Consider the following 12652-nt stretch of genomic DNA (forward strand, 5'->3'; position numbering starts at 1 on the left):
GGAAACAATCTCACGAATCCGGTCACACGAAACTAGCGACTCCATCGAGCTCTCCGGAGATTTCTGAGACGCACCTCGCTTAGATGTTATGTATTCTGGCGATGGAGATTTTTGAGACGCACCTCGCTTAGATGTTATGTAATCAGGCGATCCTATGTCGTTGCGTCTTAATGGAGTATTGTCATTGCTAATTTGTTTGGGAAGACATTGCAGACAAACCCACTTTTTTTTGAATCGGATAATGTGATTTTTTTCTTGTCGTTCGGATACAGACAGGCGATATGATAGTTATTTTTACAATTAGAGCATGTTATCATTCCCGTAGCTCCATCTGCAGTCGACTTACAACAAGCGAACTTCATTATGACAGAATTACTTTGGATAGGTATGATAAAAATTGCAAATAATAAATTTTTTTAAAACGTGGTTTCGAACGCGGAACGCACGATAACTTGCTTGATTCTATGTATAACACCGCTGGACCAGCGACGCACTAGCGACTATTGTTCAAATTGTTGTACTGTATCGAAACTTAGAGTATACGTCAATGATATTCGATTCAACTAACCAATCGCACCCAGGTAAACGTACACTTCACAATTCAAACAAAATAAACGGTCTTGCAATGTTAAATCAACAAAGACTAGCACTCCAAAATATGGTAATATCGCTCACTTCTTACTTTTGATATTATATAAGCACTGTTTAGGGCAATCGGGTGTATAGAATGAGAAATATATTTAAGTTCTTCTACAGTTCCTTCCAATTGTCCAGATGTGATACAATTTCGTTACAATTTTAAAAACTGTCGCTGCAAAATAGCCACAAACGATAGACGATGACTATTAACCAATAACCTTAGAAATTTACACTGATTCACTGACACAGATTTAGTCTTTCTATTTTTATTTCTATTTTCAACACAGAGCCAAAGCAGAAGATACTATTGAGGCAACTAGCGCCACCTAACTAACTATTGATGCTGCTCATATTTCTATAGGGCATGGTGGTCGCGATAGACTTAAGAATGAAACGGCAAAAATTAAACGGATTAATATATATTTATCAATGTGCGAAGTATGCCAAAGGAAGAAAAACAAGAAAAGGATGGGTCAGGTTTAGAAACCGATCCTGCACACTGAAATGAACAGGCGCTGCCAAGTCGATCTGATTGACATGCAGTCGCAAGAAGATCGCGGGCATAAATTTATTATGGTTTATCAGGATCATTTATTCATCATTACAGCCTATACCGTCCACTGCTGGACATAGGCCTCCACAAGTTTACGCCAAAAATAACGTGAACTCATGTGTTTTGCCCATAGTCACCACGCTGGGCAGGCGGGTTGGTGACCGCAGTACTGGCTTTGTCGCACCGAAGACGCTGCTGCCCGTCTTCGGCCTGTGTATTTCAAAGCCAGCAGTTGGATGGTTATCCCGCCATCGGTCGGCTTTTTAAGTTCCAAGGTGGTAGCGGAACTGTGTTATCCCTTAGTCGCCTCTTACGACACCCACGGGAAGAAACGGGGTGGCTAAATTCTTTAGTGCCGTAGCCACACAGCTCATTACACATCATTTCACAGATCATTTATTATACTAAATTTATTCACATCTAACGAGTTAATAGTGCTTTTGACTGACGCTTTTTTGCAGTTAAAACTACTTTTGACGGAGAGCGTCAGTCAAAAGTATTTTTAACCGCGAATTTGCAGTCAAAAGTACTAATAATCAATAATTTTCAGTTAAAACCACTTTTGACCAACTTGTCCAGTCAAAAGTACTTTTGACTGATTTCGCTAGTCAATAGTACTTTTAACTGGTTAAGAGTTCTGACTGCAACAGATATAACTTGAAAAGTAGTTGTTAGATCTGAAATAAATTTAAATGGGACCAATTGGCACAACCCACCTTTCGATTAAAAAAAAAATTTGTCGAAATCGGTCCACACGGTCAAAGGTTCGGATGTAACATAAATAAAAAAAAAAAAAAAAATACAGTCGAATTGTGAACCTCCTCCTTTTTTGGAAGTCGGTTAAAAAAAAAGAAAATACAGTCGAATTAAGAACCTCCTCCTTTTTTGGAAGTCGGTTAAAAAGTATTTGTATACTACACGTAGTATACAAATTCCACGTGTTTTACTATCTCGTTCGTTGTGACAAAATAATTTGGATGTATTTTATGTATGAGTGTGAGTGAGACGATCATATGTACAAATCAATCAATTTTCGATTACCGAAGTCGGCAGCCGGCGCATGATGAACATTTTGATGCGGATTTCTTTGAAGTGATTCTAGAGAAAGGTTTATATTTATAATACGTGCATAATAAGAACACTGCTAGTTTTTGCAACCGCACGCGCGCTGCAATAATAAATAAATAAATACTATTCAAACAACAACCGGGACCGACCGCTTAACGTGCTCTCCGAGGCACGGTGGGGAGACCCACAAGGACTGCACAAACACCCAGACCACGGCAAACACCTGTATGGCCAATACAAATGTTTGTCATGTGCGGGGATCGAACCCGCAACCGCCAGCGCAACAGGTACAATCCATGGCTGTAACCGTTGCGCCAACGCGGCGTCTGATAGCGGTCGTTACTCATAGTAAGGAATATATCCGCCAACCCGCATTGCAGCAGCGTGGTGGATTAAGCTCTCTGATCCTTATGGGGGGAAAGAGGCCTATGGCCAGTAGTGGGATGTTACAGGCTGAAGCGTACACAAACAAACTTGTGCAGGTGGAAATGAAAATTAAAGATGTTAATTTAGATTTTAAAAATATTTTTATTGCAATTTACTACTATCGAATTTCAAAATGCAAAAATCGCTACTGTCGCTCTGCAAAATTTATTAGACAGGTTTCTAACCATCCACCTAATAATTTACTGAAAAGTTTGATGGTGAAACCTATAGAAAATGTTGGTTGGATTGCAGTAACTAGTCGAAACTTTTTATCGATAACCGCTGAAATAAGCCCTTGGTAAATTATTGAGGTGTAATTAAACCTAAAATACTCTTTTGTCTCTTGCTGATAAATCCTCTCAATTTCTTACCTATATACGAGACAAACTTTATGATCGATGTTTCATTTACGTGATTTATCAGTGTGTATATAGAAGAACACAACACAGCTTTCAAGCAGTGGTGTGGTGAGTAAGGGGAGCTCCTGGGGTCATTGGGAGTAGGGTCGGCAACGAGCTAGCTAATGCTTCTGATGTTGCAGGCGTCTATAAGCTACGGTAATCGCTTACCATCAGATGAGCCGTACGCTTGCTTGCCGACCTAGTTGTGTATAAAATAAAACGAGTGCCGTTCAAACAGTTTATTGTCTAGTCCGCCCGCCGCGCCCGTGCGAGCGCGCTTAGCCTGCGGTCGCCGCCGCGCGCGCGCGACGTTGCCAACTGGGCCAGCATCCAGCGTATCAACTGGGTCTTGCTCACTAGCGCCTGCAGTTTCCTGAAGCATATGATATTAGCAGCATATTATTGATACCTTATGTAACGAATCTCATTAAAAAAATGAACAAATGAAGAACTAACTCTCATACCGCTGATAGGCTATGAGATCTCTGAGAATTTGGTCTACACTTGTACATGTTTTTAAAAGGTTTATGAGACATTTTCCATAGGGTAGATAGATAGGTATGTATATTAAAAAGATTGCACAAATATTTTTCTATTTGTACGAACAATACATAATTATGACTTTTAAAGCCGAAAGCAGTAAAATTTCAGGAAAGTTAACAATTAATTGAACTCGACATTTATCAGTTCACGGGACAGGATGACCGGCCGTTCAATATATCCGGTCGGATATATCTATAAGGGCTTAGATAAAAAAGGCTATGTATAAACTCACTTATACAAAGGTCCGGACACATGCTCCTCATTGTGAGGAATTTTCTGTCTGCCCTTCAACTGGCTGAGAGTTTCGTCCCATGCTTCTCTAGTTTGCCACAACTGATCTTCTTTCTCTTGTAAAACTGTTTCTAAATGTCGCAGTTCAGATTCTGCTTGTCTGTATTTCTGGAGTTGATCAATTATTTTCCTGCAAGCATGTTGTTTATTATTTCACTCGACAATACTTATAAATAATTTTAATTACTAGTTGAGTCAACAGACATTCTATCTAAGCATCTATAAAACGTATGAAGTTTAAACAGCCATTGCATCATGTGAAATTTTACAATTTTCTGTGCAATTTTCCGAACATTTCATTCCACAAAACTACCTAAAAATTTACCAAATTTTAATTCATCAATACTTACTCCTTTCTTTCAAGCAACTCAGGGTCTAAGTTCCGACTCGTTGAAGTTATCAGGTTCTTCGCGGCGTGATTTTGAGTGAGCGTCTTGACGACTTGCCGTTCAATTACTTTCCACGTAGCTGTGTCTGCATAGTCGCTGATTGTTCTCTGTTCATCTTTGTTCACTTCCGTTACTTGTGGTGTTACTGAAATTATACCATTTTTTAATTAATAATATGTATATGAATATGTATATGTACCATCCCTTTGTGTATTTCGACCGTTTCGACTACTTTCACCCATTAAAATATAGTAGTAGGATTTGCCTACTAGCGATATATAGATATTTGACACAATTTATATGAAATTAATATCAAAATTCTATCTCATGTACATAAATTCAGAGAAAGATAGAGTACTGAAACTCTTGATTCAGAGATATACATTGTACTGGTGAAGAATTTCTAAAGTGGATCCAGTACTTTTTAGTTTATGTATTATAAACAAACAATTAAATCTAACCTGTTAATAATATCTTATATATATAGAGAATATAGTATAAACTCTTAAGAAATATATATTACTAGCTGACCTGGCGAACTTCGTATCACCTTATTTTTTTCTGAAATATAATAATAACATAATATATCAAAATAAAATATAGCCTATCTTTTAAGTTGGATCAAACTGCACACGGTGTGCAAATTTGACTAAAATCGGTTAAGTAGTTTAGGAGTCCATTGAGGACAAACATTGTGACACGAGATTTATATATATTAAGACTAGCGACCCGTCCAGGCTTTGCATGGTTGCAAAAACTATCAGTGTTCCTCTATTATATTATGCATGTATTATACATATAAACCTTCCTCTTCAATCACTCTATCTATTAAAAAAAACCACAGTAAAATCCCGTGCGTAGTTTTAAAGATTTAAGCATACATAGGGATATAGGGACAGAGAAAGCGACTTTGTTTTATACTATGAGTAAATCACTACGATTTACTATTTTTACACATTCCAGTCTACATTCCGAATCAGTGGTAGCTTAACTTTTAATGATAATTAAAATTTTATACGTTATGTAAGCTAAGCATATCTATTATATACAAACATAAGTCACTCAATGTGTTGTTAAGCGCTAAACTAGAGAACTATCTGACAGATTTAGATAATTTATTTTTTAGTTTTTTTATAAATAGGGATAATAGAGATTCTTACAAATAAAAAGTAGTAGGTAGGAGATTCTTACAAATAAAAAGTAGTAGGTAGGAGATTCTTACAAATAAAAAAATTGCACAGAAAATTGAAAAGTTAAGAGAATTCAACAATTGGTAAAGCTTTAGATTAGGTAAAACCGAATTTCGGGACCGTGGGGGGATGGGGGGGGGAGAGGGTGGGGAACGCTACCCCTGGTACCACTGTCACACCTCGGAACCCCATGGTTATGGAGATATCCATGGTTAAAGTTTTGAGGTTAGAAGAAGAATTTCGAAAGTTAGAGGAACGCTTGGCTCCGGCGCTACGGGAAGTGCAGCCCTTCCGCCCTTGCGTGCGAAAGGCTGCACGAGGCTGTGCGAGGGCTGCCCTCCCTTCGCGCCTCCGCGGCACAAAAAAAACACTCTAGGGGTAGGACAGACCAAGACCACGTGGACGGTGGGGTGCTCCGATTCGGTTTTGGGTATTTTTCGAATTTCTAAACCTATATTCTAGCACGCAATGTTACTAATTTTATTAGAATATTATGTCTGACGCGTTATTTTGTTTAAAAGTGTCGATTTGTCACACAATGCAAACACTACGAGCTCAAAGGTATTATAATAGCTTTAAATTCTTCTTCTAACCTCAAAACTTTAACCATGGATATCTCCATAACCATGGGGTTTTGAGGTATGACAGTGTTACCTTGTATAGATTCCCCTACACCCTCCACCCTCCACACCCAAAAACCCCATAATTCGGTTTTTTTTGTACGGAGCATGAGTGAGCGTGCTTTCGCACGCAAGGGCTGCACTTCCCGTAGCGCCGGAGCCAAGCGTTCCTCTAACTTTCGAAATTCTTCTTCTAACCTCAAAACTTTAACCATGGATATCTCCATAACCATGGGGTTCCGAGGTGTGACAGTGGTACCAGGGGTAGCGTTTCCCACCCTCTCCTCTCCCCCCCATCCCCCCACGGTCCCGAAATTCGGTTTTACCTAATCTAGATCTTAGCCCAACAATTTAAATGATTTAAACCTTCAATAAAAAGTTTGCAAGAGGACTACATCTGCTGTTTTGTAATAAAGAGAAAACAACGTGTCTAGACTACATTAACACAACACCTGCAGAATTATCACTACTGAAAATTTAATTGAGCTGAGTTTCCAACTTCAAAAAAGGAAGAAGGTTCACAATTCTACTATATTTTTGTTATTATTATTTTTTATTTATATATGTGTTAGCGTATAACTTTTTACTGGGTGTGCAGATATTGATAATTCTATTGTTTTCGAAAGCTGATGCTTGTCACATGGTCCCATTTAAATTTGTACAATACGTAAATTTGTACGTAAATTTGTACAATACGTAATGTACTTTTTATTTTCCGGCCACCTACGTTGTATTCTTGTAGATATGAGTTAAAGTCGTCTTTTGTTATTTGTGAGCATACATTAATTATAATTATAATTACAAATAAAAATCTAGCGGCAAAAAAATTTCAGCCCTATTTATTCATCTCACATTATAAAAATATGTCCAAAATATCAATGAAATTAATGCTGATCTAATAAGAGGAAACTTACCCGCTATAGCTTTTGCTTGCAATAATTTTAATTTCGAGTTAAATAATGTGATATCGCGCATTTTCTTAGCAACGACATCTTCAAACGATTCGTCGATTTTAGCCGAGAACAATTCCGTTGATAGTTTACGGAGTTCATTTTCAAAATTAACACTAATATCGCGTAAAGCTTTGAACGCTGACATTTTAAATTACGTATTAGATTTGAATAAAATAAAATAGATACTTAGCACGTAATTCTAATGTCAATGTTATTGTTTTTCCGTTACCTACTAAAGATTTGAAGTTTTTTTTTTTTTTTTTTTTTTTCAATTGGCAATTCTCGTACATAGTACATTTGCCATTATCAAACGGGAGAAATTTTTACATGTATTTTAAAGGAACGGGACATGAACGGGAGGAGCTAAATTTAGGAATCATTCAGGACAGGAATAGATATAGGATATTTGTGACATATAGATAATAAATATATAAAATAATAAAATATACATTCAAATATATTACCTATATTATGTATGTATGACATACATAATATAAAAACTAAACCAGATAATTCCAGATACATATTTAATGAGATAAATATTTAAATTTCTATATTATTAATAATTATATAATCTGAAATTATTTTATATATGTAATATTTTTTTATAAATAAAAGACAAGAAATTGAGGTTGGAAAAGGGATATGATATGCTAGTAAGGATTTCAGGAAATCGATACGATTATAAAGAGGACAAGAAAAGAAAAAATGATTAGCATCGCCTGTTTCACAACCACACAAACAAGAAGAGTCGTTAGTAATTTTAAGCTTAGCAAGATGAGCAGGTGTACAAGTATGGCCAAGTCTCAATCTTGAAATGATACTAGAGCACCTCCTATTAAAATTCATTGAGAAGAACCATGGTTTTGATGGAATATCAGGCTGAAGAGAGTAATAATAATTACCCTTTTCTTTACTGCTTTTTTCCCATAACGTTTTCCAAGATGTGTCAAGATCGAGTTTAGGTATTGATAACAAATCTGAGCAGTAAATCTTATACGGAACAAGGTCACCACAAGAAATCGCTTCATTAGCAAGAGCGTCTGCAATAACATTTCCTTGGATTCCAGAATGACCAGGAATCCAAGAAAATTTAATATTATAATTTTTTGATAAGCATATAGATAGAAGTTTTCTTATATCGAATACTATAGGATTGTGCTGCTTAATTTTAAACGGGTTCTTTTCTAATGCTTGTAAAGAACTAAGTGAATCACTAAAAATTATTGAGTTATTGAGCTTAGCTAATAATATATATTCTAAGGCTTTGAAGATACCAAAGCACTCTCCAGAAAAAACAGAAGATTCTGGTGGGAATTTTACCTTCTGTACAATATTATACTGACAGTGAATGATTCCTACACCTACAGTACCGTTAGCATCATGTTTTGAAGCATCAGTAAATATCAGGTGGAAGTTTTTAAATTTTTTGTTAATAATTGTATTAAATTTTTCGTTAGCTATTGAAAAGTCCGACTTAGATATACCAATATTCAATATTTGTGGCGATAGAATGAGAGATTCGTAAGGACAAGAAAACAAAGGTAGCATGTTAGATTGATGTAAAGGTGCAGAAAGAGATTTGAACTTATAATAGCTGTTGACTAAATATGGATTGGATTTATGAGTCCAGTACGGTGAATTCGACACAAAGGAAGCTAAAAGATGAAGTTTTTCAATAAGGGGATGATTGGTAAGTTGTAGACGGCGAAAAAGAAATTTATCAGACAAATACTGACGTCGTAATTGTAACGGGGGATCGCAGCACTCGATTTGTAAAGCGTTAATTGGGCTAGACTTCATTGCTCCACAAATTATTCTTAAGCATTTATTTTGAATTTTGTTCAACATTTTAAATCCAGAAAGAAGACCCGGTTCTAATAAGAATGAACCATATTCCATGACACTCCGTATGAGAGCATTATACACAATTTTCAAATAAAAAGGATGGGCACCCCACCAAATTCCTGCTAAACACCTTATGATGTTAATTATTTTTTCACACTTACTTGCGATAAAATTGCAATGAGAGATGCCTGTAAGCTTATTGTCTAAAATAACGCCTAAAAATTTAAAATCTTGTTTTTGTGGTATAATGATCTCATCGTAAAAAACGTGAATTGGAGTGGTTGATCGCATACGGGAGAATAAAACTACTGAACTTTTAGATGGGGACAAAATTAGACCATGATCATCAAGCCATTTTTTTAAATATTGAAGAGATGTCGTTAACTCTGTACATGCTAATTCAATGTTTTTACTTTTTACATATAATAATAAATCATCAGCATATTGCAAAACCTCAATCTTTCTATCGATATTTAAGTCTAGATCATATGTGTATAAATTATACAATATGGGGCTCAAAACGGATCCTTGTGGAAGACCTTTAGAAAGAACTCTAGAATATTTTTGATCGCCGTCAATAAGAAAAATCGATCTATCATTAAGCATATTTATAATAAAACAAATAATTTTTTTGGGGATCTGTAGGTGTATAAGTTTTTGTTTGAGAATTGGGATCACCACATTGTCATATGCATTAGATAAATCCAAAAATGCTGCAATGACAAAATTATTAACAGAAAATGCTAGCCTGATATCAGTTGTAAGTAAACTAATATTATCTATGGAGCTTCTGTTTCGTCGAAAACCAAATTGAGATGCTGAGAGCAAACCGTTGCTTTCGACGTACCATTCGAGACGATTCTTAATTAATTGTTCGCAGATTTTTAGGAGAACAGATGAAAGGGCAATAGGACGATAGGACAAAGCAGAAGAGGGGTCTTTATTAGGTTTTAATATTGGAATTATGATTTGTGATTTCCAGTTTGAAGGAATGTGACCAGATTGAAAAATAGAATTTATCAAATTTAAATAAAATGTCAAGCTTATGTCATTTAAATGAGTAATGAATGAATAATAAATTCCATCTAGTCCAGGTGCAGAATCTGATGTATGTTCTAAAACGTTCTTTAATTCTGACATTGAAAAGGGAGAGTTTAATTCAGATGATTCGTTATAAAAGGCACCATAATCGTTTAAGTTATCTTCACAGAAATTAACAGTTGGGGGAGAAATTCTATCAAGAAAATCGTCTATTAGAAAAGATGGAAAAGTTGGAGATGAGGAGGTATTATAAGCTGATCTAAATCTTCTAATGTTATTCCAAACAGCGGATGGGGGAGTATTGGGAGATAGAGATGCACAAAATTTTTGCCAACTGTCTCTTTTTTTTCTTTTAAAAAGTAATTTTGTTTTGTTAGTAATCTCCTTTAGTGATAAGAGGTTCTCTATGGTCATATTATTATTAAATATTTTTTCGGCATTTTTTCTTTTATTTAAAAATTCTTTACATTCGACATCCCACCATGGAGGACTTGGAATATATGAGCCTCCATGATTTTTATTAAATACTTCATTAGCACTCTCAGTTAATGCATCCAAAAAAATTTGTGCATAACAAGAATCACTAATATTTTCTGATATTTTCTGATTAAGTTTTAAGTCCACATTATTACTGAATTGAATCCAAGTATCAGAACTGGCTTTAGATATATTGAATCTAGGAGGTAGTTTTTTACAGTTTTTAATTAGTTTACCAAGAGGAAATGAGGTTACAATGGGATAGTGGTCACTTCCGAATGTTGATGATAAAACAGTACTTGACAGCTGAGATGTAAATTGGGGTGTGCAAATAGTTAGATCAACTACACTATTACCTTCGGATAGGTTTGTACGTCTAGTGGGATTTCCATTGTTAATAACACATAAGTTGTTTCTGTCTAATATGTCTAAAAGTTTATTACCATAACAGGCTGTCACGGAGCAGCCCCAAGACTGGTGATGACAATTAAAGTCACCAGTTATGATTAATGGTTTAGGAAGAGATAAAAATATATCCCCAACTTCATTTAATATATTAATAGAAGTATGTGAAATATATACAGAAACAAAACAAATTTTATTTACAGTAACAGCTAAAATAGAAAATTCTGGACTATGTACAGGAATGGATACTATATTAAAAGGATAGTCTTTCTTAATGAGAAGAGCTACACCACCATATCCATCTAATCTGTCTTCTCTGACAGTATTATAATTTTTAATATTTAATGTAAAACCTGGTCTAAGCCAAGTTTCACATAATGAAAACAAGAATGGTTTATATTTATTTAATAAGTAAATTAGATCACTTTTCTTATTAACTATACTTCTAGCGTTCCATTGTATGATTTTGTTGGCCATTATTTATTTTAAGTAAATTTACAAGTAACTCCATTAAGGGGGCAACGATGGACGGTATATTATTATTGGTCTGGGCAAAGGTTTGTAATAAAGATATAATATCTGATATTTTTGTTGGTTCTTGTGTTGAGGGAGTATCATTTGTAATTGGACTATAATTTCTATCTATTTGATTAAAGCAAAATTCTTTTATGATGTTGTCATGTGCAGTTTTGTCATAACCTTTTCCAACTTTTATAGGACGGGAAGATTTAGATATTACTGTTTTCTTGTAAGATTTTTGTGGCGAATATGAAGTTGTAGTATTAACGTTTTGGAACAATAATTTTCTTTGAGGACTGGACAAGACTTCAGCAAATGATTTATGAAGTGTAGGGAAAATTTTACTTGCTTCTTGATAAGAAACGCAATTTTGGGACATATAAAGCTTAATTTCTTTCTGTCTCTTAAGTTCTGGACAAGATTTACTGTTTGCCATGTGCTGGCCAGAACATTGACAACAGTAATAATCATCTACAATATTACATGAGTCGCTAACATGATCTTGACCACACTTTAGACATCTAGGTTTGGAACGACATTGCAACTTCGTATGTCCATAACGACAACAATGATAACATTGAATGGTGGGAAAAACATATAGGTCCACGGGCAGGGAGTTATAACAGATAAATATTCTTTTTGGTAGTACCTGACCATCAAAATACACTACTACCGACTGGGTGGGTTTCCACGTTGGAGACCCATTAACAATAGTTTTATAATTTAATCGTCTAATTTTAACAATTTTGCCACAGCCAACAGGGGTTGAGATATTAGACATTATTTCCTCAGGAGACCAATCTGTTGGAACTCCTCTAATAACACCTATTCTTAAAACGTTAAATGAAGGGACATATGCTTTATAATTATTTTCTGTTATAATACTATTGTTTATAAAGGAGTTGGCATCAAGGTAATTTGTAAAAGAGACAGACATACGGTTTCGACCAATTCTTTTAACACTACCATTAACTACATTATAGATTTTATTTTTTAAAAGAAAATTTCCAAAGGTAATTGGGTGCAATATAGTTCCATCATTATCGGAGGATTGAATTTTCTGAATATGTATAATGTAGGGAGGCGCATCTAATTCATTATAAAGATTTCGACTAACAGTAGAATTTGTTTTACTGTGCGAATCAACAACTACTGGATTATTAGATTGTAAAATAGGCTGCTTTGTCATTGAAGTATTTGTTATGTCTTTACCCTCATCAGATTTATCGGACTCTATACAGCGACATCCAATATCTTTTTGGTTACCTACATTTTTTCTTTTCTTTTTA

At 35.0% G+C, this 12652-nt stretch overlaps 1 protein-coding gene across 1 annotated transcript; it reads right to left on the reverse strand.

Moving 5' to 3' along the window:
* Positions 1-3315: 3315 nt before the first annotated feature.
* On the reverse strand, positions 3316-7318 carry LOC123662102. Its single transcript, XM_045596989.1, has 4 exons — positions 7035-7318; positions 4272-4455; positions 3863-4051; positions 3316-3460 (listed from the first exon to the last, which is right to left on the reverse strand). Exons 1-4 carry the CDS (start codon positions 7216-7218, stop codon positions 3334-3336), a joined length of 684 nt encoding a protein of 227 aa, XP_045452945.1. The 5' UTR covers positions 7219-7318; the 3' UTR covers positions 3316-3333.
* Between the last annotated feature and the right edge of the window lie 5334 nt (positions 7319-12652).

The sequence above is a fragment of the Melitaea cinxia genome, chromosome 18 (assembly GCF_905220565.1).
Source record: "Melitaea cinxia chromosome 18, ilMelCinx1.1, whole genome shotgun sequence".
NCBI classification, from domain to species: Eukaryota; Metazoa; Arthropoda; class Insecta; order Lepidoptera; family Nymphalidae; genus Melitaea; species Melitaea cinxia.